A 21,900-nucleotide genomic window follows, 5' to 3' on the forward strand; every position below is an offset into this window, starting at 1 on the left:
TCAGGGATGACAAGACGGGAAGAGATGGGCGGGCGGCTTTTGTCTGAGGTCTGACTCCCACACACACGGGGACAGAGCCTGAAGACTTTGCCCCAACGATGGGGATTCACTGATGGAGATTCAGGACTCCTCTGTCAGGCACACATTAATTTGGACCGAACTAGGAATACGGAATCTCCATGGTCTTCCCCAGCTAGCTTCTCTCTCCTGGGCTGCACCTGCACATCTATAAAACTACGCGCTGACCTAGATTAGGGGGTCAGTAAGCTAATTGAACAGCCTCGGGTACGTGTAGTTTCCATTAGCTACCCTAACATGCGAAAATATCCCTATTTTTAATAAGTATTATAGGTTTTTTTTTTACACTTATCAAGTTTTGAGAGACAGAGTGAGACAGCAAAAGTTGGGGAGGGGCAGAGAGAGGGAGACCCAGAATCCGAAGCAGGCTCCAGGCTCCAAACTGTCAGCACAGAACCCGACGCAGGGCTCGAACTCACAAACTGTGAGATTGTGACCTGAGCCAAAGTCGGACACTTAACCCACTGAGCCACCCAGGTGCTCCTAATAAGTATTATAAACATTCATATCAACTAATTTGGGAATCTCTGCTTAGCTGGTCTGTATTCAAATGACACTGAAAATATAGATCAATTCTCTGTTTTTCTTAATCCAATTAGACATATATAACTGCTAGTTTGGTAAAAGAAAAAGTCAATACGTGTAATCCATGAGATGGAATGAATAAAAAGACTTTTCTGGTGGTAAGAAAATCAAATGATTCTAGAATTCACCATTCCCTGACATATGCATGCACATACACACCTCCCCTTAATTCAATCACGTTCTCTTCTTTTTTAATGTCTGTTTATTCATTTATTTATTTAGAGGGAGATTGCGAGGGGTGGGGGTGGGGCGCAGAGAGGGAGGGAGAAAGAATCCCAAGCAGGTTCCCCGCTGTCAGCGCAGAGCCCGACGTGGGGCTCAAACCAAGGAACCGCGAGATCATGACCGGAGCCGAAATCGAGACTTGGGCTCGCAGCCGACTGAGCCCCCCCGGGCGCCCCTCCCGCACTGTCTTTTACACCCGTAACTAAAGTTGGACTTTGTAATAAATTAGGACGACAAAGATTGGCTCCGTCTTTCGCACAAACAGCTCCTGGAAAGACAGCAGCTCTGAAAACGGTATCGGCAGGTCATTCCACATTTCCCCCAAGCCCGTCATCCCATCGGGGTCCCAGCGACGCAGCCACACACGCCGGCCTCTGCCGCCACGTCGCCATGTTCTGCCTGCTCTCGAGGAGGCGAGGAGAGCAAAAACAACACAGGAACTGCTGTGGCCCCCGGTCTCACATTTATCCCCCCCCCCCCCAGTTTAAAAAAAAGAGAGGAGGGGGGCGCCTGGGGGGCTCAGTCAGTTGAGCGTCCAACTTCAGCTCAGGTCACGATCTCGCGGTCCGTGAGTTCGAGCCCTGCATCGGGATCTGTGCTGATGGCTCGGAGCCTGGAGCCTGCTTCGGATTCTGTGTCTCCCTCCCTCTCTGCCCCTCCCCCGTTCATGCTCTGTCTCTCTCTGTCTCAAAAATAAATAAACGTTAAAAAAAATTTTTTTTTTTTTAAAGAAAGGAGGGGGAAGGTGTCACATTCAAGAATATCCTTTTTCTTCAGAATAGTTTTATTAGTTTACATAGGGTCTGTCAACACTCAGCTTTTTCTCTCCTCCTCTGACACATAAATCCATTCATTCAGAGTCTTCTTCCCCCCATATCTCATAGATGGTGATGTTATTGTGAGGGTCCGCAGGCACCTCCAGGTTCTGAAGCTTGGAGTTACCTCCAGCTGCCATGGCGACTTTCAGGTTGCGCACCTTGGACACAAATTTCACAAGGTCCACCTCGAGCTGGGTTAAGGTATTGAACGCGTAGTCTTTGCTGGGGGAAGTATTTTGAGTCTTCTTCAGCGGAGAGCGAAATGAGCAGCCTCGAAGCCCAGAAGGATTCTGCTCCTGTCAAGAAAGATACGCAGGGTGAATGATACTGTTGACTTTGCTGGCTTCCACACGGTTCCAAGAGAGTCGGGCTGGCCTAAGTAAGGGTGGTTCCAGCATGGCACGCGAGGCCAGGGATTGGCGAACTGTGGCCCGATCTGTACCTCCTGTTGTTGTTGTTGTTGTTTTTGTTTTTAAATATATGAAATTTATTGTCAAACTGGTTTCCATACAACACCCAGCGCTCATCCCAACAGGTGCCCTCCTCATTACCCATCACCCCCCTCCCCTCCCTCCCACCCCCATCAGCCCTCAGTTTGTTCTCAGTTTTTAAGAGTCTCTTATGCTTTGGCTCTCTCTCCCACTCTAACCTCTCTCTCTCTCTTTTTTTTTCCTCCCGTTGTTTTTGTAAATAAAACTTTATTGGGACACAGTCTTGCCAATTTAGTGACACATTACACAAGGCTGCTTTCAGGCCAACGCGGCAGAGTTGAGGAGTTACGACGGGGACCGTACAGGTTCCGGAGCTGAAAACATCGACCAGCTGGCCCTTTCCAGAAAAGGGTTGCCAACCGCTGCTCTATCGGTCTGGACGCAGTGCCACGGAGTGTTGGGGCTGTCTAGCAGAGAACGTGCCGTGTTTCTGTCCTTTTCCCCGACTGACAGCTAGCTGTTCAGCCACTGTAGGAAGGAGCTGTTACTTCACACCTTTACCCCTTCACGACCGGCCTTGTCCTTTACTGGGGACAATGACGTCACCTGCCCCCAGTTCAGCAACTTGTAAGAAGTCAGACGCTAGGGAAATCAAGAATCAGGGAACGAACCCAGCGGTGAAGGTGTCTCTGAGAGTAACTTTGACCTGAAACACGCCAAGCTCCTGACTCTATCCTTACTTTGAAAAGACTCACTTGACAGGATATCAGGCCAAGCTTTCATTCGCCCCCATGAGCAGGAGGCCGTCCTCAATCGGTAGCCCATCCCCCCGGGGGTCTGGGGACTGCCAGCCTCCCTAAGGACACGTCAGGACATGGATGTGCCCACGTCTCGCAGGACCGTGAGGTGGGCGCCCCGCCTCCTGCTCGGTTCCGCCTCACGACCCGGAGCGGAACCTACTGGAACGCGCGCCTCTCCGGGGCGGACGCGTGTGAGACGGCATCGGTGCGATGGCAACCCTTCCCACCCTTTTACCTTAGTCTTCTCGCGATCCCCTCGAAACTTTAGTATCACATACAGCACGACGACAAAAAAAAGCCAGAGCCATTTTCTCCCAAGCCAGCCTTGGGCGTGCTCTGGGAGATTCTGCCTGATCCGGAAGTGCCCTCCGCAAGGCACCTTGCCCTGGGGTTCCTTGGCTTTCTCTCTCAGAGACGTGAACATGAAGGCACAGCCGCAGGAGAGGCACAGAGGCAAGAACAAGACCCATGTCAGCGTCCGCATGGTGAGCAGAGGCGGGGGAGGGAATAGCTCATGGTGGGTCTGTGTGCCTGCACCTGGAGACTGGGTGCCCAGGGCTGGGCCGTTGGTGATGTCACAGAGGCGGGGGCCGCCCTGGCCATTGTGACGGCTCCAGGCTAGGCCATGAGGAGGCTCGCAGCGGTTGCCCGGGAGTGAGGCCTGAAGGAGGCGGAGAACTTTCCGAGGCGGGGTCAAGAGCGAGAAGACGGGCAGCCGGGGGACGCCAGCTCCCTGCCAGAACATTCCTTCTGAGCCCGGGGCTCCACCGGGAGAGGCCCTCACCTGTTTCTGTCTCTTGCCTCTCGGATCCAGACGCAGTGGTGAGCAGGACAGACCCAGCACGTGCCCCTGTGGCACCGAGAGGCGACCGGGGAAGGTATTGAACCAGAGGCCACAAACTGGGGGCCGCTGATGTTGTTTCGTTTGGCCTCTGCGGCGTTTCTAGCAGTAAGTATTTGCCACTATTTAAATGTTGGGAGGGGCTCTGCTTTTAGAGCCGAGATTTCTGGCTCCCTTTGAAAACAGGGACGATCTGGGAACACGGGGCCGCTTGACGCTGGAGCCAGATGGTGGCCACACTCAGTCCCCGCACCCCTTGTCTCTGCCGCCCGCCGCCACTCGTGGATCACTGCTGAGTGCGCACCGCTTGGGTTAACCAAGAATATACAGTACTTCGTTCCACAGGTGATAAGAGCAGAGTACTTTCCGAGAACAGAACGAGGGGCGGTGCTGGGTTAGGTTAAGTGGGAAGGCTCTCCCGAAAAAGGAGGGGGTGGCCGGGTAAATGGGGGAGGGGACTGAGGACGCTGAGGTGACAAGGACCCAGCCCGTGTGACAATGGAAGCCATCAGGTTTTAAAATGACACGAACCCCCAAAATCTCGTGCAACGGAACACAAGGCTGGCACCTGTTCCCCCACGTCGTCGGACTCACAGACTCATTGCCTGGGAATTAAATGTTCTGAATGTCATCAAGGGATCCCCTGGGAACCCTCCCGGTGCCTCAAGCCGGGTTGAGCTCTGGGCAGTGACCGAGAGGTTTTGTCGGGGGAACCACGGGGGGACGACGGCGCCTACCTTCGCACAGCCCGCTGGAGAGGCGGGGGCCTTCCTGCAGAAGGCGGTCGGCGCTGGGCGGGCAGAGGTGCAAATCCAAAGGGCTGATTAGAAGGCGGGCAGTGAAGGGAATCCACTCCTCACGAGGGGCTCCTTGGGGGAGCGGCTGGCCGGTGTCTGGCCGTGTGCTAGAGGGTGTGCCCCGTGGCCCTCAGGGGCTCATCCTGGGAACAGACGCTCCGTCCTGTTCTCTCTTGAGCAGCTTCATGTGGCTCTCGTGGGAGAGTCACCCCCGTTGCTCAGTTACGGCGGCCGAGTGTTTGGGGTGGCCCCGTGTCTGCATGCACCCTGTGTTCTATGTCACCCCCCCAAAAAAATCTTACGGCGTGATGTAGTGAGGGGCAGAGAGACTTGATTTACACAGACGACACCGAACAACGGGAGTGCTCAGCAAGTTTTGTCCCAGGCGGTTTCTGATTTGAAAACGTTTATGGACATTTGATGACAGGAATCACACTGTTGGGGTTTGTATCCTGGTCAGAATCTAAAGCACTTTTCAGTAAAAGACAAGTAGAAGAGCAGGCAAGGTATGGGCATCTTTTGTTTTAAATATTTACTTATTTTGAGAGACCAAGTGTGAGCAGGAGAGGGTCAGAGAGAGAGAGACACGGAATCCGAAGCGGGCTCCAGGCTCCGAGCTGTCAGCACAGAGCCCGACGCGGGGCTCAAACCCACGAACCGCGAGATCGTGACCGGGGCCGAAGTCGGACGCTCAACCGACTGAGCCCCCCAGGTGCCCCCAGATCTTTGAGCCAAAATGCTCTTTGGGTCAAAGGGCAAGAATAGGTTCATGTTGTTAAGTGGTCGTTGTCTCGGCTCATTCTGGGGAGGCCCTAACTTTAGTTCTTGGCAATAAAAGAGCTAAGCAGCCTGGAGACTTCCCCTCCCATGGCCCTCCTGGCTACAAAAGTGGCGGTGGGGGGGGGGGCGGGGGCGGGAACCCCCTCTGCTCGGCTCCCACTGACTTGACCCCTCTGAGCTGACTTAAGCGCTTGGCAAGTACTGGCGGGAGACAAAGGACCTGACAGATGAGCTGTGCCCACCCGTGCGGTGCTGCGGGAAGGCACGCTGGTCACCGGCCCCTCTCTCGGGCCACTGAGCCCCGAAGATAAAGACCGTCAGGTGCTCAGCCCTTCGGGTGAGCGCTCAGGACCACGGTAGCCCCGAGCCAGCTGGGAGCCTGCTCTCTTCTTCAGCAGATCAGGCGTCCCGCCCAGGGGGACAAGGTTACACTGTCCCCCGCCTTAACCAGGGGCAGGTGCGGCTCCCTGGGCCTCTGAGGACTCGATGCCTTGCTAGACACTCAAGGAATCTCCAAAGCAAGCTCTTCTCTGGGGGCTGCGGGGCTCTCTCGGCGGGGCAGCCTCAGGGGACCGAGACTGCAGAGTATAGCAGAGGCCAGAGGCAGGTGGGGGGAGGCTGGGGCACCCCGGGGAGGGGGGTGGGGGGAGGGTGGGGGGGAGTGACCTGCAGAGCTGGGATGTGACCTTGATCGAGGGGAAGCAGGGCGGGCTGAGACGCTCAAGTTCTGATGCTGGGGACACCGTGACCGGGTCACCGGGAAAAACCGGACAAAGTAATCGCTGCAAAATAAAATTAAGGCTAAAATCAGGGGAATCGAAGTTGGCAGAAAAAATGGCTGTTAACATAAAATGGCTCGTGATGACTGAAGCTGTAATTAGTGACACCTGACTATGAAAAGACCAATGAATCAGGTTTTCTTCGTGAGATGAGAAAACTCCTTGTGATAAAAGAAATCTTAACCAAATAAGAAAGGTGCTGATTGTTAACAACAACAAAAGGAAAAAGGAGACAGGCAATAACTAAGAAATGGATCAACTGGGCTCCGTGGAACAGGGGCAGTGGGTAGAAGATGGGTAATGCAGGTTTGTTCTGGAGAAGTCCACAACAAAACCCGATGTTGATGGAATTCTGATGAAAATCCTTCTCTATTCACAGCATGGATGCCTCCTCGGGGGCTAAACTTCCCACCACGTAGAGGCAGAGAACTTGGGGACAGGACTCTCCCTCCCGGGGCCTCCCCCAGCTCGGTTTCCTTCCTTTTAATGGAAGCCAGGCCCTGGACCAGCTGCTAACCAACCAGCCAATCACGTCCATGCTCCAACCGGGGCCAGAAGGCCAGAAGGCCGTGTTGAGACCTGGATACTCACGGCTCATCTGCTGTCTCACGGGACGTTTCAATGACTGATGTCAACACAGCACAGGTAAAGGTAAAACACACCGGTTTTACGGAGAATTCCCTTCATCATCTGGGAGAAAAAAGGAATTCGTAGGACATGGGATTGCTCTGATCACCATCAATGGAAAGGCTGCAATTCCCTTACCAGAACATTACGGAGGACAGAAGACAGAAAACACAGACCGATGGAGGAAAGGCAGATGTGTTTCATTCTGGAGCGAAACATCAGGTGTCCTAACTCTCTTCTGTCTCGAAACCGATAAAGGAAGCTGCCCTGAACCTCGAGGGCCAAGGCCCTGCTCCCCTCTGCCGGCACGGACCAGTTCCCTCAACCACACCTGCGGCACAGTGCGTTTAAAACTCGCTCTTTCTCTGTAAAGGTCAGTTTCTCTTGGCCTGTTTAACTGTTGGCAGCAAAAGCATGAGAATTTTGGTCAAAATGAGCCACGCACACACCCATGAGGAATCGGGAGTCTTTAATGGTTTTTAGCATAGAAAGTGCAGCCCATGCGTCTTTCTGGGTGCTGGGGGGACAGGCGCATCTACAGGGGGAAGCGGGTGCCGGGCCTGCGGGAGGGGGCGGGCAGGTGCCGGCACGGCCACCCGGGGAACCCGCGCCCCTCGCTAGCAAGGGCGACCACGCCGGCTCCGAGGTCTGGGAGGGCGACTTCCCCACCGCGCACGCGCCGAGGGCCGGCAGAGCACAGGGGACAGCACCGCCCCCGCGGAGACCCAGCAGGGCCTGCGGGGCGCCTGGTGCGGTACGGGCTTCAGAAGCAGTAGGACGTGTGGGTGACCCAGTGGGCCGACTCCTCCTTGGAGCGCTTGGCGGAGCTGTGGGAAGTGAAGAGGGACTTGTAAGCTTCAGATTCTTCACTGTCGGCGATGGACCTCTTTGTGGCTCCGCACAGAGGCTTCCCGACTTTTCCGGAAGCGCTCCCGTTTGCTGCTGGAAGAACGAGAAGCCAGATTCGTTAGGGTCGGGACCACGGGTCACCCCCAGCACCACACTCTTACAGGAAACACGTCGGTCCGTCTCGGGAATGTGCCGCCACCTCCCCTGGATACAGTGGAAGCCGGCGTCCCAGTGCCCGCTCCTTAAAGTTGCTGGATTCACATGGATCCCGTGAAACCACACCAGTAACCGTCTGCTGCCTTCTCAGCTCTGGCCCCCGCCCCGTGAACGATGTAAACCAGATCGTCCTCCCAAGGGGGTGCTCTCCGCCTCCTTCAACGGGGGGCAGGAACGGGAGTCCCAAGAGGCTGGGTCACCTATGGCAGGCCAGGTGGCCGCTACGTGGAAGGTGGGGACTGGATCCGTCAACCGCTGTGGCCGCTACTCACAGCACAAGACTACACGTTCTGTTACCTGATAATCAATCTGTGTTTCTTTTTTTTTTTAACATTTTGTATTTATTTTTGAGAGACAGAGTGAGACAAAGTGAGAGTGGGGGAGGGGCAGAGAGAGAGGGAGACACAGGATCGGAAGCAGGCTCCAGGCTCTGAGCCGTCGGCACAGAGCCCGACGCGGGGCTCGAACCCACAGACCGTGAGATCATGACCTGAGCCGAAGTCAGATGCTCAACTGACTGAGCCACCCAGGCGCCCCAGAATTCTTTTTTTTATTTAAACATTTTTTTAAATGTTTATTTATTTTTGAGAGAAAGACAGAGCACGAGCAGGGGAGGGGCAGAGAGAGAGAGAGAGAGGGAAACACAGAATCCGAAGCAGGCTCCAGGCTCTGAGCTGTCAGCACAGAGCCCGACGCGGGGCTCAAACCCACCGTGAGATCGTGACCTGAGCCAAAGTCGGATGCTCAACTGACTGAGCCAGCCAGGCACCCCAATCTGTGTTTCTTCTTTTGTGAAATACGTTATCTTCTCTCAAAGGCAACGAGGAGAAACGCACTGCATTCCGGACTGTGTGCTAAATAGCCCTTTGACACTTGGCCAGGAGGCAGAAGGGCTGGCTCTGAATGCCACGCGGGATGCGCATAAAACCTGAGCCTTAAGGGGATCAGGAACATTCCTGCCCAACACCCTGAGTGCCAGGCCACGACCCGACCCAGTGTCCGCAGCAGGGTCCTGCTCTCTGTGCGGCCTCGGTAGCTTGATTCCACAGGCACACCCAGCAAGAAGACAACCGGCTCGCGTGCCCAGCCTCCCTCGGGCCGACCCTGGGGTAGAGGGGCTGTGTCTTCGCCTCTCGGAGGACTCAACGAACTACTCAGAAACGTGACTTCGGACGACCCTGAGCTTTCCAACTCACTCCAATAAAGACCGTGACATAACCAGCTGGCTTACCAGCTTTCTGAACAGCAACCTGTTGTCTCCACAGGACCCACCTGCACTTTTGGGAGCTGAGCTGGCTTTCTTCTCTCTAGAATCGAGGCTGGTTTCTTCGGGCTTCCCTGTCTTAATTTTTGATGGCCCTGGGGATTCTGTTAAAAAAGAACAGTCAGGCAAACAAAAACAAAAGCATATACTTTTTAAAGGAACAGCGCCACAGCCTTATTTTTGCTCGAATAAGGACCTTTTTAAGCGTCTTACCTTCACTGACATCTGGTTTTGAGACAGACTCTACCGCCTTGGGTTTCTTTGCTTTCTGTAAAAAGAAAGAGCAGACTGGAGCTGTGCTTGGATTCACTCTACTGCGGCGCTAGTGTGGCTGTGCCCCGGGACAGGCCGCTGCCGTGTGTGGAGGGCGGGTGCACGTTCTGAAGGAGACTCGAGACCACGGTAACTGTGTGTGTTTCCAGCCAGGCACTTCTGCGTCACTCGGGAATACACCTGGAGACGCCTGCCTAGCTCTGCATTTATATTCCAGAAACCACATTCTCAAAAGTCTCAGATGCCAGATTTCAGGGCTAACACCGTTTAAGGGTGACTACAAATAATACCAAAGTACAGATGGGAACATCAAGTCCCACCAGCAGAAACATGGACTGAATCGAACCCATTCCAGTAACTTCTTCAAAGTTGTCAAACCGCTTTCATATTTGTTTATTTAACTATAAAGACTTGAGGCTGGGGGCACCTGGCCGGCTCAGATGAAGACTGAGACTCTCGGTCTTGGGGTCTTGGGGTCTTGGGGTCATGGGTTGGAGCCCATGTTGGGTGTAGAGATTACTAAAGTAAATAAACTTAAAAAAAAAAAAAAACCAGCTTGAGGCTATACTAAAAGGCATGTTAGCCAAATCTCAACTCTGGATTACCCGTTAGATTTTTAGGCACCAAAATTCCATCACTCATAATAATTATACTGGTCAGCAAAAATTTTCAAAATGAAAATCACCATTCTAAAATCACACAGCCGTGTTAGAACTGAGTCACAGGAAGCACAAACAGAACTGTGTTTATCCACAGAGAATTAACTTAACACGCCATTTTCCAGAGTATCCTAAAGGTGGCACTGAAGACACACAACCCAATTACTTCAGAAGGCTCCCCTCAGTAGAAAACGTGGAAAAAGGACCTTCCTCGGGCACTGGCCTTGAACTTTTAATATATACGTGCAGAGGGACTTGTAATGCTGTACAAAATGTAAAAACTTCCTGTTCGTTTCACACGCTCAAAGCATGCATTCAAATCCGTGAAGGTAACACCTAGTCTTTAGAAAAAGACTGACAACTGCTGATTTTGAAGCCTTTCGTTCACAGCTGAGGTTTTATATAAAAAGCAAGAGAAGTTAGGACGTGCTCTATCTTGTTTTCAGCTGTGAGCATATTTGGGAAACATTCTGGTATCCTGGTAGCAGTATCTCAGAGGCATTCCCAGAAGCTGCGGTGAGTATTTTGCAGAGAGGGGTGTGCCGGCTCCACTGGGCTTTGAACACCTTGGCAGGAAGCCTGGGACAGGAGACGACTCGCTGAAGTGACATGGTTAACGACCATACAAACGCCGGAGCTTCCTCTGAAACACATGTTCTTCCCTTTTGTGCTTTTTAAAAACTGAGCTGGGTCAATGATAGCAACGAAGAAAACGAGCAGCTCCTTTCTGGAAATCGTCTAAAATGTCTCGAGCCTTCTGTGTTCTCTTTTTGTTCTCGTGATGACGAAATCCTAGTTAATTCAGAAAGCCAGTGCAGAATGCGTGCACTTACATGCCAGAGTTCCTTTCCCTTTTATGATTAAAACAACGACAACTCCGAAAAATCTCTATTACATCACTGGTAAATGCACGCCACACAGAGGGTTTCCCCCGTGATTTTATGCACTCAGGCTACTGCAACAAATTCTCTAATACTTCAAGCATTCCTTTGACTTAGTTCTAACTACAAAATTTCTCCCACATTTACCCTGAACCTCACTTAGTTTTTTATTATTTTTAACTTTTTAAATAAAAAATTTTTTTTGTTTCTTTTTTTTTTTTTGTAATCTCTCCACCCAGTGTGGGGCTTGAACTCATGACCCCAAGATCAAGAGTCGCACGCATGACCAACTGGGCCAGCCAAGTGTCCCCAACATTTTTTTGAAAGAATGAAAAATTTGCTATTCGCGAAAAGCCACAGGGATCATCCGCAAACACTTTAAGAAATAACAAAATTTACTGCTGGAGGCAGAATGGATGGCACATCGAAAGACTTCTTAGCCTATAAACTGTTTTCAGCCCGGTCGTTATGGCAGCTCATTAAGCAATGAATCCACTGCTTGTGGAATGTGATTTTAAGCCCAGGGTCACAAAACAGAGCCTTCACGTGGCACATCCACCCAGAGCTTCGGTCGCCGTGGTTGGGCACATGACGGGCCTCCGTCCCCACGAGCGGTGGTACCACACTCCCAGCCAGTCCCCCGGCACAGGGCGCAGGGAGGCCAGGGGGGCTCTAGTTGTGAGCAGGCTGCTGAGTTCCCTGCCACCCGGAAGTGCCTCGGCAGAGGGTGGGGATCGCAGGCTTCCGGGGTCGGGCCCCCCACCCACACCTCTGGGGGACCCCGGGACCTGCAAACCTGAGCAGCACGGACTCTCCAGAGGTGCTGGGGTGACGGTAACTTTCCGCTTCTATTTTACGAGCTTTGCACACCCAGCACGGACTCTTACCATCAGTGATGGCGCAGCGACCCTGGCGGCTGCAACCCCCTCGGGCATCACCTTGTTGGCCCTCTCCCCTCCTGACGACACCTGTCCTATGCAGGAGCTACCGCCACCCCCAGGTCACCGATGAAGAAGCTGAGTGCAGGAGAGCCGAACCGCCCTGCCCGCACCGCGAGCCCCGACGGGAGTCCTTCCAGAGCCCCGGCCCCCGTAGGTTGCGAAAGCCACCTAGATTGCGGCACACCCACCAGCAGCCGCCAGCAAGGCCGCTCGGTGGTTTGCAATTGGCCCCGAAGCCGAGGCGGCTGAAGCCTCCGGAAGGTGAGGGGCAGGCGCGAGGGCCGCATTACCTTCCCCAGCTTCGCCTTCTGCCGTCTCTCCTCCATCCTTCCCTTCAGCGTCTCCACATCCTCCTTGGTGCCATTGAGCACGATGACGTCGTCTTCCTGGAAGGCAGCCCCGCACTGGAGAGGGCAGGAAACAGGACATTCCGTCACCACGCGGAGGGCAGCTACCCCTGAGACCCTCACCCTTGCCCAACCACCGCTCTGCAAACCCCCGGCAAATTCCTGGAGTGTTCTGCCTGTATCTCAGCTTAGCCAGCTTTTGAGTCAAGCTCTGCTTTGCCAAGTTCTGCGTGTGGAGCTAGCGTGGCAGGCCCAGGGGGGCCGGCTCTGAAAGGGCCTGCCTGCAGGCCAGCCTCCCTCTAGTCTCTGGCGTCTGCGAATCTGGATTTCGGGAGGGCTCCCAGCATTTTCTGTGTCGGGCCACTTGCCACACAGGTCTCCCCACCGGACCTCTACGTCCTAGAGGGACCGGACCTCCAGGTGTGCAGGAGGAGGGCCCCGTACACAGCCCCTAGCACTTGGGGGCGTTCGGGAAAAGCCCGTGTAAGGAATCATCAGCCACATTTATGCAGCACCTGCTGGCTTGTCTCACGACGACTGACTTCACGAGAGCCTGTGATGTGCCGCTCGCCGCCGAACCCGGCCTGGACGGGAAGCGGCCCGCAGAGCTCCCCTTCCAGGCGGAGCCGAGGGCTGTGAACCCGACCTTGCGTCAGAATCTCCAGGCCTCATGGGACCCCGGGCCGGTGTCCGACTCGGGGTCTAGGGTGGGGCCCAGGAACCTGCATTTCTCATGTCTTCTCAGGTGATGCGGACGCTGCCTGTGGGGAACCCTGCTTTGGGCAGCCTGCTCTGGAGTCCGGGAACAGGGCCAGTGAGGGGAGTGGGCTCAGTCCCAGCAGGAAGCGGGGGCGGGGAGACCCGTCTGGGGGCACAGGCTGCTGCCCATTGTTATTGCCACAGGGGGTCTGCCTGGGGAGCCCGCCCTGCTCAGGGAAGGATCCTGGCCAGCGTCTGTTTGGTGGCGTCTTCCTCTTCGTGTGGGTCCCAGGCAGAGACACCGGTGGCTTCTCTGGGCCTCGGTTACCTCCTCCGCTAAATGGGGAGTAAAACGGGCTCCCGGCGCGGTCCCGGCTGGGGCAAGACTTCAGGGTGACCACGCAGGGGATTCAGCACAGGGCCGGGCACCCACCGGTCGACCAGCGTCGGCCGCCGCGGCCAGTGCGCGTCTTCCCGTGGGAGAGATGCCCGCACCAGCACAGGCCCTTCTCCGGGACACATGTCCGTGTCTCCAACGAGCCTCCCCGGGAGAAACCTCGCACGTGTGTGGCCGCATCTGCTTTGCTGGGGAAGGTGCCCTTTCGCGGAGGGGAGAGCACGGGCTCCTCCCGACTCTGCCTGAGTCTCTGTCCCCTACCGCCTGGCGACACAGCCTTACCGGACCGCCGTACGCGTGAGCCGTGAGCACGACTCAGGGGCTCCTGGAAAGCCTACCCTGCCCGGAACGGGAACCGTGACGGCCCCACGGCACCCAGAATCTCCTACAGAACACATTCTCAGCACGGGACAAGACACGAAGCCCTCTTCCTGAACGCTGCCGAGCCTTTCCCAGCTCCTCCCGACACACGGGAGCCGGCCAGCCCGTGCTGAGCCCTCAGCTGCTGCCCCAGCTCGGTCTTTACTGTGCTGCTCGCCTCCAAAACCACACAGGACCACAGCAGCTCCTTCCCTAGGGGCATCTGGGAGGTGCCACGACTGAAGAGACCCTCCTTTGGCCCACAAGGCGTGCCATCGAGGCCACAGGGAAGCCACACGAACGACACAAGGAGGTGCCGCCAGGGCACCGGGCTGGGACGGCCTCAAAGAACAGGAGCTTGCTTTTCGCCGTCAGTGCAGGGAGGCCTCCAGGCTCTGCAGGACGACCCCCGGGAAGCCCCAACACCGTGGGGGATTTGGGGAGAAGGTTCTCTTGGGGGGGGTCCCCTTCTTGGGTAGGAAATAAAAAGGGATCCTCAGGACCAGAATCAGGCGGCGGATAGGGCCCAGCGGTGTTGGGGCCACAGCGTCAAGAACCCTCCCGAGCGCACACAGGAGGCGAAAGGAGTCCCCATCTGTCCCGCTAGCCTTCCCCCTCCTCCTTCCCCCCTCCAGGCTTGGTGCACCTGCTTTCCACCGTTCCTCGGCAACCCCTTTCCTGGCGTGTTGGCAGTCAACCGTCTCTTTCCTCTACGTGTGACTGGTTGGTTGTCTAGATAGGACTGTGGACCCTGTGCTACATACGTTGTGGTGGGTTGTGCCCCGAGTTGTATCTTTAAAGTTGAATCAGCCACTAACAATAAAAAGTCGGGAGCCTTTCATACGAAACATCTTGCTCTCTCCCAAATTCAAAAGATCCATTAATACCAAACCCATGCTCTCAAGGCCTCAACTGCTGGGACCTGAGCAGGACTGTCCCCTAGAGCCTGGGCACGGGACCCTCCAACTGGCTACAGGTCCTGTCACTTGCTCTTGGGGCATGCCTGACCTTGGCAGGCTTCTGCCTGGCCCCACAAACTTGGGCGATTGGTCTACCCCTTGGGGACAAGTGAACCCAGGGCAGGAAGACTTCCATCCACAGTGGATGTGGCTGTGGCCGTGGCTGTTCTCTGTGGACTGAAGGGTCGAGGGAGGGTCACTTTTGAAAGGGAGGGGAGTTGCAAAGACATAGGTGGCTCAAAGGGACTGACCCTCTCTGCTTATAAAGTAACACACAGTGTAAGTAAAAAAACACCCATATTTTCCTGCAAATGCATTTTTCTATGTGTACAGTTACTACACAGCTGACATCATGCATTTTATTTTTTTTAAGTTTATTTCGAAAGAGAGAGAGAGAGAGAGAGAGAGAGAGAGAGTGCATGCGCAGAGGAGGGCCGGGGGGTGGGGGGGCAGAATCCCAAGTAGGCCCTGCCTTGTCAGTGCAGAGCCCAATGTGGGGCTCGAACTCATGAACTGTGGGATCATGACCCGAGCTGAAATCAAGAGTCAGACGCTTAACTGACTGAGCCACCCAGGCACCCCAATCATGTATTTATCTTAAATTTGCTTCCTTTTATCACTTATAACTTAGGTGTCCAAAAAATGGGGAAAATAGATAAATCATAATGCATTCTCAGAAAGGAGGAGCAGACAATTATTTTAGAGTCTCTGACAACGTAGAAAGTGGTTTATGCTGCAAGAAAAAGACTACAAATTGTGTAACCATATGACCTCCGGATATTACATTTTTTCTAAAGCACTGGGGGAAAAAAGCCAGTAGGAAAGTGCCGCGGAACAGAGGTAGAATGTCGGGTAATGTGCCGCTCTATCTGTGTGTTCAGAAGACGAAAACGGAAGCCGTTCCTCAGTCACTGTCCTTCCAAACGGCATTTGCACTGAGCGACCGATGGCGTGCGTCTCTGGCCCCGAAACCCCACTTGTGGGCCTCGCTTTGTCTCCATCACACAAGCCTGTCTCCCGTAGCAGCACTCTGGGGAGTGTAATAAATGAACGTGTGCCTGTGTGTGCGGACTGACTTTTAAAACAGTGCTTCCCTCTGTCACGCCTGACCGAGTAAATCGAGCTCAAGTGTCTGGACACGGGCCAGGGGAGAAGTAGCTACCGTGTACGATTCCCATCTCGGCGTCCCTGTTTTTGTTTAACGTTTATTTTTCATAGAGCGCAAGCTGGGGAGGGGCAGGGGCGGGGGCAGAGGATCTGAAGCGGGTTCTGTGCTGCCAGCAGAGACGTGGACGCGGGGCTCGAACTCACGAACTTCGAGACCATGACCCGGGTCGAAGCAGACGCCTAACTGAGCCACCCGGGTGCCTTGGCTTCACTCTTGTTGAGAGACCTGCCTGTCTGTGGTGAGCCTGAAGAGACAGCAGCGAGAGAGAGGAGCTCTGAAACCAGAGAAGGGAAAGGGCTTAAGGGCACCGGCATCCAGCAGCGGAGGACGGAGGCGGCACCGACGGCGGCGCGGTGGTACGGCCCCCCCGGAGGAGCCGGAGGACAGGGACGGGGCACAGGCTCGCCTGCGTCCCTGAACTCGGGCCCTCTGGAGAGCGGGGCTGAAACACCGGGATTGTTCCCAACGCTATTCAGGAAGCACCCAAGATTTTTAAGCGACTTTCATTCATCCCTTTAATGAAAAAGGATCGGATGACCAACTTTGGCCTCCTAGTTTTAAAAGCATTTATGGAATCTGACCCACGACTGCCAGGATTCCACCCGGCTTTCAGAACCCCAGCATCACCCTGCGGCCCTTCATCCGGACCAGGTGTTTGTGGCCGTGGTCTCCTGTTTTGTGAGGCAGCGATCCAGTCCTGAAGAAACACTCAGAGAAGCAAACGTGACTCTTTTTCAAGCTACCGGTCAGAATCAACAAGAACAAAATCCTCCAGGGACGAAAGGGTAACGAAACCTGCCAAGCAACTCTGTTCATGTGATTTAAGCGGGAGCCACGGGAGGAGAAGCAACGGACGGAAGAGAAAATCCAGGCTGGGCACGGACACCGCCAGCGTTTGTAGCCCGTGAACATGAGAACGGCTTTTGGTAAACGCTTCGTTAACTACACACAGATCACAAATGGCAGACGCTGAGCAGGTACGATTACTAAAATGTTTTTCCTTGCTTCCTCTGTGGTTTTTTAAAACAGAAATATTGCAATATCAGTAACATTTTTAGGGGCACCTGGCTGGCTCAGTCAGAGCATGCGACTCTTGATCTCAGAGTCATGAGTTCAAGCCCCACGTTGGGTGTGGAACTTAGTTAAAAAAAAAGGAGTACCGGGGCGCCTGGGGGCGCTCCGTCGGTGAAGCGTCCGACTTCGGCTCAGGTCATGATGTCACGGTTTATGGGTTCGAGCCCCACATCAGGCTGTGTGCTGACAGCTCAGAGCCTGGAGCCGCTTCTGATTCTGTGTCTCCCTCGCTTTCTGCCCCTCCCCTCCTTGTGCTCGGTCTCTGTCTCTCGAAAATAAATGAATGTTAAAAAGTATTGGTAATATTTTCATTTTTATTTTTTGAGAGAGTGTGCACACGAGCGAGCGGGGGAGAGGGTCAGAGGAGAGAGAGAGAGAAACCCAAGCAGGCTCTACGCTCACAGTGAGGAGCCCGACCCAGGGCTCGATCTCACAACTGTGAGATCATGACCTGAGCCAAAATCAAGAGCTGGACGCTCAACTGACTGAGTCCCCCAGGCGCCCCCAGTCATATTTGCAAATGCAGACGTAGCAGGCATCTTTTTCTCTCAAACAGTCCTTACTCTTCGTTTCAGCCCAAGACAGCAGAAGTGGGGTCTTTTCAAGGATGCGATTAGAGTTTTAAATTTAAAATGCCACCATCTGTTCTTTCCTCACACGGGAGACAATAACTAAGTCGGCCTCAAGGCCACGTCCAAACGCTCAGGCCTCATTTTGAGCCCAAACATATTAATGTTATTTCTGTTGTAGTTTTGAGTCGGGTGCCCTGAAATGGACTTTTCCTCTTTGTATCAAAGCGGCTGGAAAATGTACGCATGTTGTGACTAGGACATCTATGTTACTGGCCAGTAGGACAGTGTTCAAATTCAAAGTTACTCTGCTATTGTAAGTTGAAATAGTTTAAGAAAACCTAATGTTCTAACTTGGGTGTTGGGCATCATTCTGAGCCCAGAGACAACAAAAATAACGGATACCAAATTTTTACTGCTGTGGCTAGAGTGACATTTTAAAGACAAACTTGCAGTAAATGGAGAGTGCTGGCAGGCGTGGTCTTGGGGGTCAACACTAAGCACCCCAGTCCTGCTCAAGCCGAGTACCTCCCCCAGCCAGGCTCAGTGGGGGCTCCATCTATCTGCTCCCGACCCCCGTCCCGGTGTTCCTATGGGACCGCATCGTGAGTCCAGCAAATGGAGATTAAATCATTTAATCTGGGTAAGCTAATGTAAGTGCTCTAAAACAGTAATATTCTAGAACATACAGCAAAATATTTTCAGTTCATCTTTAAACATGCCCATTCATTATGTTTACCCACAGAAATTATCTCTGTAAAACAAAAACAAAACTAAAAGTTCGTTTATACAGGATGTCAACTCCCCTAAAAAGTCTTTCCTATTATTTTTTTAATGTGTATTTATTTTTGAGAGAGAGAGAGAGAGGGAGAGAGAGAGAGAGACAGCGAGTGAGCAGGGGAGGGGCAGAGAGAGAGGGAGACAGAATCCAAAGCAGGCTCCAGGCTCTGAGCTGTCAGCAACAGAGTCCAATGTAGGGCTCAAACTCACGAACTGTGAGATCATGACCTGAGCTGAAGTCGACCCTCAACCGACCGAGCCACCCAGGCGCCCCCTGCTCCCCGGAAAAGTCTTTATAATAAATTAGATCCGTCCTAACAAATTCAAAATGACTGCCCTTAAAGAAAGCGTTCAGTGGAAACTCACGATACCGAACCCGTGCTGCTGACTTTTGTTTCTGGCTGTTAAGGCTCGCTGTGGGGTGGGGAAGGGGGGACTGTGGATGGATGAAGAAAAGAAGAAAAAAATGTACACACCTGGTCTAATAATTAAGGCAGTAACGTGTTCTGAAATAATTTCTCGGACGTATTCTATGCTCAGACAAAAACATAAAAAGCCACACAATTCCATTCTGAGAACTAGAAGCAAATCATCTGTCACTATGTGGAGTCTAGCATTCTATAAGGGAAAACAATTTAAACGCCATCCTTAACCACAACTTTGGTAACGATTTCTACTGGGAGAGACTCTCCACTATCCCTTGGACGTCGTGTGTCTTCAGTGAGCTCAATGCGTGACCTTCACCAACATCGTGCCTGGTGTGGAGGCTACTTCGCTCTGCTTTGCACTGAGCACGTTGGGCACACACTGCCCACCGCAGGCTCTGGCGACGGGGGCTGAAGGATTTCAGGGAACGTGAGGCCCAGGGAAGAGAATGTACGTGACCGACAGAACGTTCCGTCGCACGCACAAATTAGTAAGTTTAGCAACCATCTGTGACTTCGGTAACACGTGAGCAAACAGGATACTGGAGCACTAAAAATGGGTCTGGTCCAAGAACCTTCCTGTCTGCTCCATAACACCCAAGGATAGCTACCCCTCTTTCTTAAAGCCTTTGAAATGAATAAACATCTTAAATATAACTTTGTGTGGACGAAAAAAACGGCTCGGAAATCAGCAAGACTGCGCTTTTTATCTTTTCTTTATTTTTATTTATTTATTTAAAAAAAAATTTTTTTTTCAACGTTTATTTATTTTTGCGACAGAGAGAGACAGAGCATGAACGGGGGAGGGGCAGAGAGAGAGGGAGACACAGAACCGGAAACAGGCTCCAGGCTCTGAGCCATCAGCCCAGAGCCTGACGCGGGGCTCGAACTCCCGGACCGCGAGATCGTGACCTGGCTGAAGTCGGATGCTTAACCGACTGCGCCACCCAGGCGCCCCAAGACTGCGCTTTTTTTTTTTTTTTAATTTTTTTTTTTTTCAACGTTTATTTATTTTTGGGACAGAGAGAGACAGAGCATGAACGGGGGAGGGGCAGAGAGAGAGGGAGACACAGAATCGGAAACAGGCTCCAGGCTCTGAGCCATCAGCCCAGAGCCCGGCGCGGGGCTCAAACTCACGCGAGATCACTCGAGATCTCGCGAGATCGTGAACTCCCGGACCGCGAGATCGTGACCTGGCTGAAGTCGGACGCTTAACCGACTGCGCCACCCAGGCGCCCCAAGACTGCGCTTTTTAATGAGCTCGTGTTCCCCACGGTTGAGAACCACCACTTGCGTGTCTTGGAAATGAGTTCGGTGGGAGAAGAGTCGCGTGATAACAATTCCATTTTCATTATGGCAACAAAAGCGGACTTCACATTAGAGACAGAACCGTCACAAGTCGCCAAGAATCAAGGCCGGGACACGTCCACCACGCTGACAACGGGCACACCCCCAGTGTACAGAGGAAACGCCGGCACGCCCCAAGAGGTGACAGAGGTGACGGGGATTTCCGGGGTCCCCGCTGGATGCTGGTTAGAGCCACGGCAGGAGCCACGGCAGTGGGGGCTCCAGGGCCTTCATCTGGGAGGCCGGTCGGACTGCCTTTAAGAGCTTGTGGTGAAGCAGTGACAACGGAGCTCATCTGCCGGGGACCCTGGTCCCCGTAGCACGTGGCACCTAGGGCACAGCGGTTTCTCAATCCCAGAGGGAACGCGAGCGGGAAGGCGGATCTACCCGGGCATCCGTGAGCACGGCACTAACACCGGGAGGTAGGAAGGCGGCGGACGAACACAGCCCAGCCCGCGTCCCTGTCTCTGCAGAGGGGACATACATAAACCGCTTAGCCCAGGTATCGCCCGAAGGACAAGGGATTCCACGCGGGACCTGTCTTCATTCAATTATCATAAACGACTGGAAAACTCTAATTCCCTGTGGCAGAGCCATGGTTTACACGGGGTGTAATCTGTCAGTGGAGTGAGGCCAACAACATTTCTATGATGAAACCAGAATGTTTTACTTTAACCACAAGCCTAGAAACAAAGCCAAAGATGACAAGCCAGAAAACCTCCAAAACCTCCTCTCCATACTAAATGTAATAAACTATGGCACGTGGTTTCCCTTTAACCAAAAAAAAATTTTATTTTATTTTTTTTAGAGACAGAGTGCAAGTGGGGGAGAGGGGCAGAAGGAGAGAGAGGGAGAGAAAGAGAGACAGAGAATCTCAAGCAGGCTCTATGCTCAGTGAGGAGCCCGACATGGGGTCAATCCCATGATCCCCTTGGGATCATGACCTGAGCTGCAATCAAGAGTCGGATGCTGACCCAGGCACCCCTAACCAAAATTATTAAAAGCAGGCAAAAGCTTTGATTTTATTTCAAGAAGGTATTTCCTCCCTAGTGAATTTCTCCTTTTATGATACAGGTTTTGTTTAGAGGCCAGATATGAAATGTGTCAATTACAGTGAATAGAGTATTATATAATTTATAATATATAATTATATAATTTATAATACTGTATTATATAATTTATAAAAATGACTTCAAAATTACATCATAAGGTTTCACGTTTGGGGCAATCAACAAACATTTACCAAACTGGCACAAAAAACTTGGCATATTTGGGCAGTGGCTCCTTTTTATTTTTGAAGCAGGATGGGTGAAAAAGAAAACCACAGGGAAAATAAGTACATTCTTTAAATTCACAGTCCACAATCAGCATTTACAATTTTAGCTCAAAGTTTAAGAGAAAGATAGCTCAAAATGCTGCCTAGTCACTGCTTTATCCCAATGGCATGTGAAATAATGATGTGGAAGGGAAGGGACTAGTGTCCAATCTGAGACAAAACACTGCTCAAAAGCAAATGGGCTTTTTAAAAAACAGAAAAAACAGCAATAGGCAGAGATATGACTTTTTATGGAAATCAGGAGCCAGGATTTATAAGCAAGAAAAAAATAGTTACTGATAATGTCGACATCTTACATGATCAGTCTTCTCCCTAAATTCAAAAGGATGTTCCCTGCATGCACTATTAATTAATAAAAAAATAATTAATCAAAACGCCTTGGGTCACCTTTGTTCCTATTAAACCTATTCGTGCATTTCTACGGGACCCCAGAAAGGCAACTAGATTATTACCAAATAATTTTATCAGGTAAACACATCTTGTTTTTAATCAAGGAAGCCTTCTCTAAAAAATTCATAAACTCGTTTCAACAAATCAAATTCTGTGATGAACAAATTCTCTTGATATATTGCTTCCTTTACTGGAAAGAATTATA

The 21,900-nt window shown here is 52.6% G+C and overlaps 2 protein-coding genes across 3 annotated transcripts in view; both read right to left on the reverse strand.

The window, feature by feature from the left end:
* Positions 1-1,651: 1,651 nt before the first annotated feature.
* LOC125162083 (protein FAM209-like) lies at positions 1,652-3,508 on the reverse strand. The gene is made up of 2 exons (XM_047852640.1): positions 3,173-3,508; positions 1,652-2,002 (listed from the first exon to the last, which is right to left on the reverse strand). The coding sequence occupies exons 1-2, from the start codon at positions 3,419-3,421 to the stop codon at positions 1,739-1,741; spliced, it is 513 nt and encodes a 170-aa protein (XP_047708596.1). The 5' UTR covers positions 3,422-3,508; the 3' UTR covers positions 1,652-1,738.
* A 3,705-nt stretch (positions 3,509-7,213) lies between these two features.
* The window catches only part of RTF2 (replication termination factor 2), a 41,762-nt gene continuing 27,075 nt past the window's right edge, over positions 7,214-21,900 (reverse strand). The window contains exons 6-9 of one of the 2 annotated variants that reach the window (XM_047852639.1): positions 12,135-12,248; positions 9,304-9,358; positions 9,099-9,194; positions 7,214-7,700 (exon numbers count right to left, since the gene is read on the reverse strand). In XM_047852639.1, coding sequence (XP_047708595.1) covers positions 7,525-7,700; positions 9,099-9,194; positions 9,304-9,358; positions 12,135-12,248 — 441 coding nt within the window. In that variant the 3' untranslated portion in view covers positions 7,214-7,524. Of the gene's footprint in view, positions 7,704-9,098; positions 9,195-9,303; positions 9,359-12,134; positions 12,249-21,900 lie in introns of both variants that reach the window. The other variant, XM_047852638.1, reaches the window with a different exon arrangement.

The sequence above is a fragment of the Prionailurus viverrinus genome, chromosome A3 (assembly GCF_022837055.1).
Source record: "Prionailurus viverrinus isolate Anna chromosome A3, UM_Priviv_1.0, whole genome shotgun sequence".
NCBI lineage: Eukaryota > Metazoa > Chordata > Mammalia > Carnivora > Felidae > Prionailurus > Prionailurus viverrinus.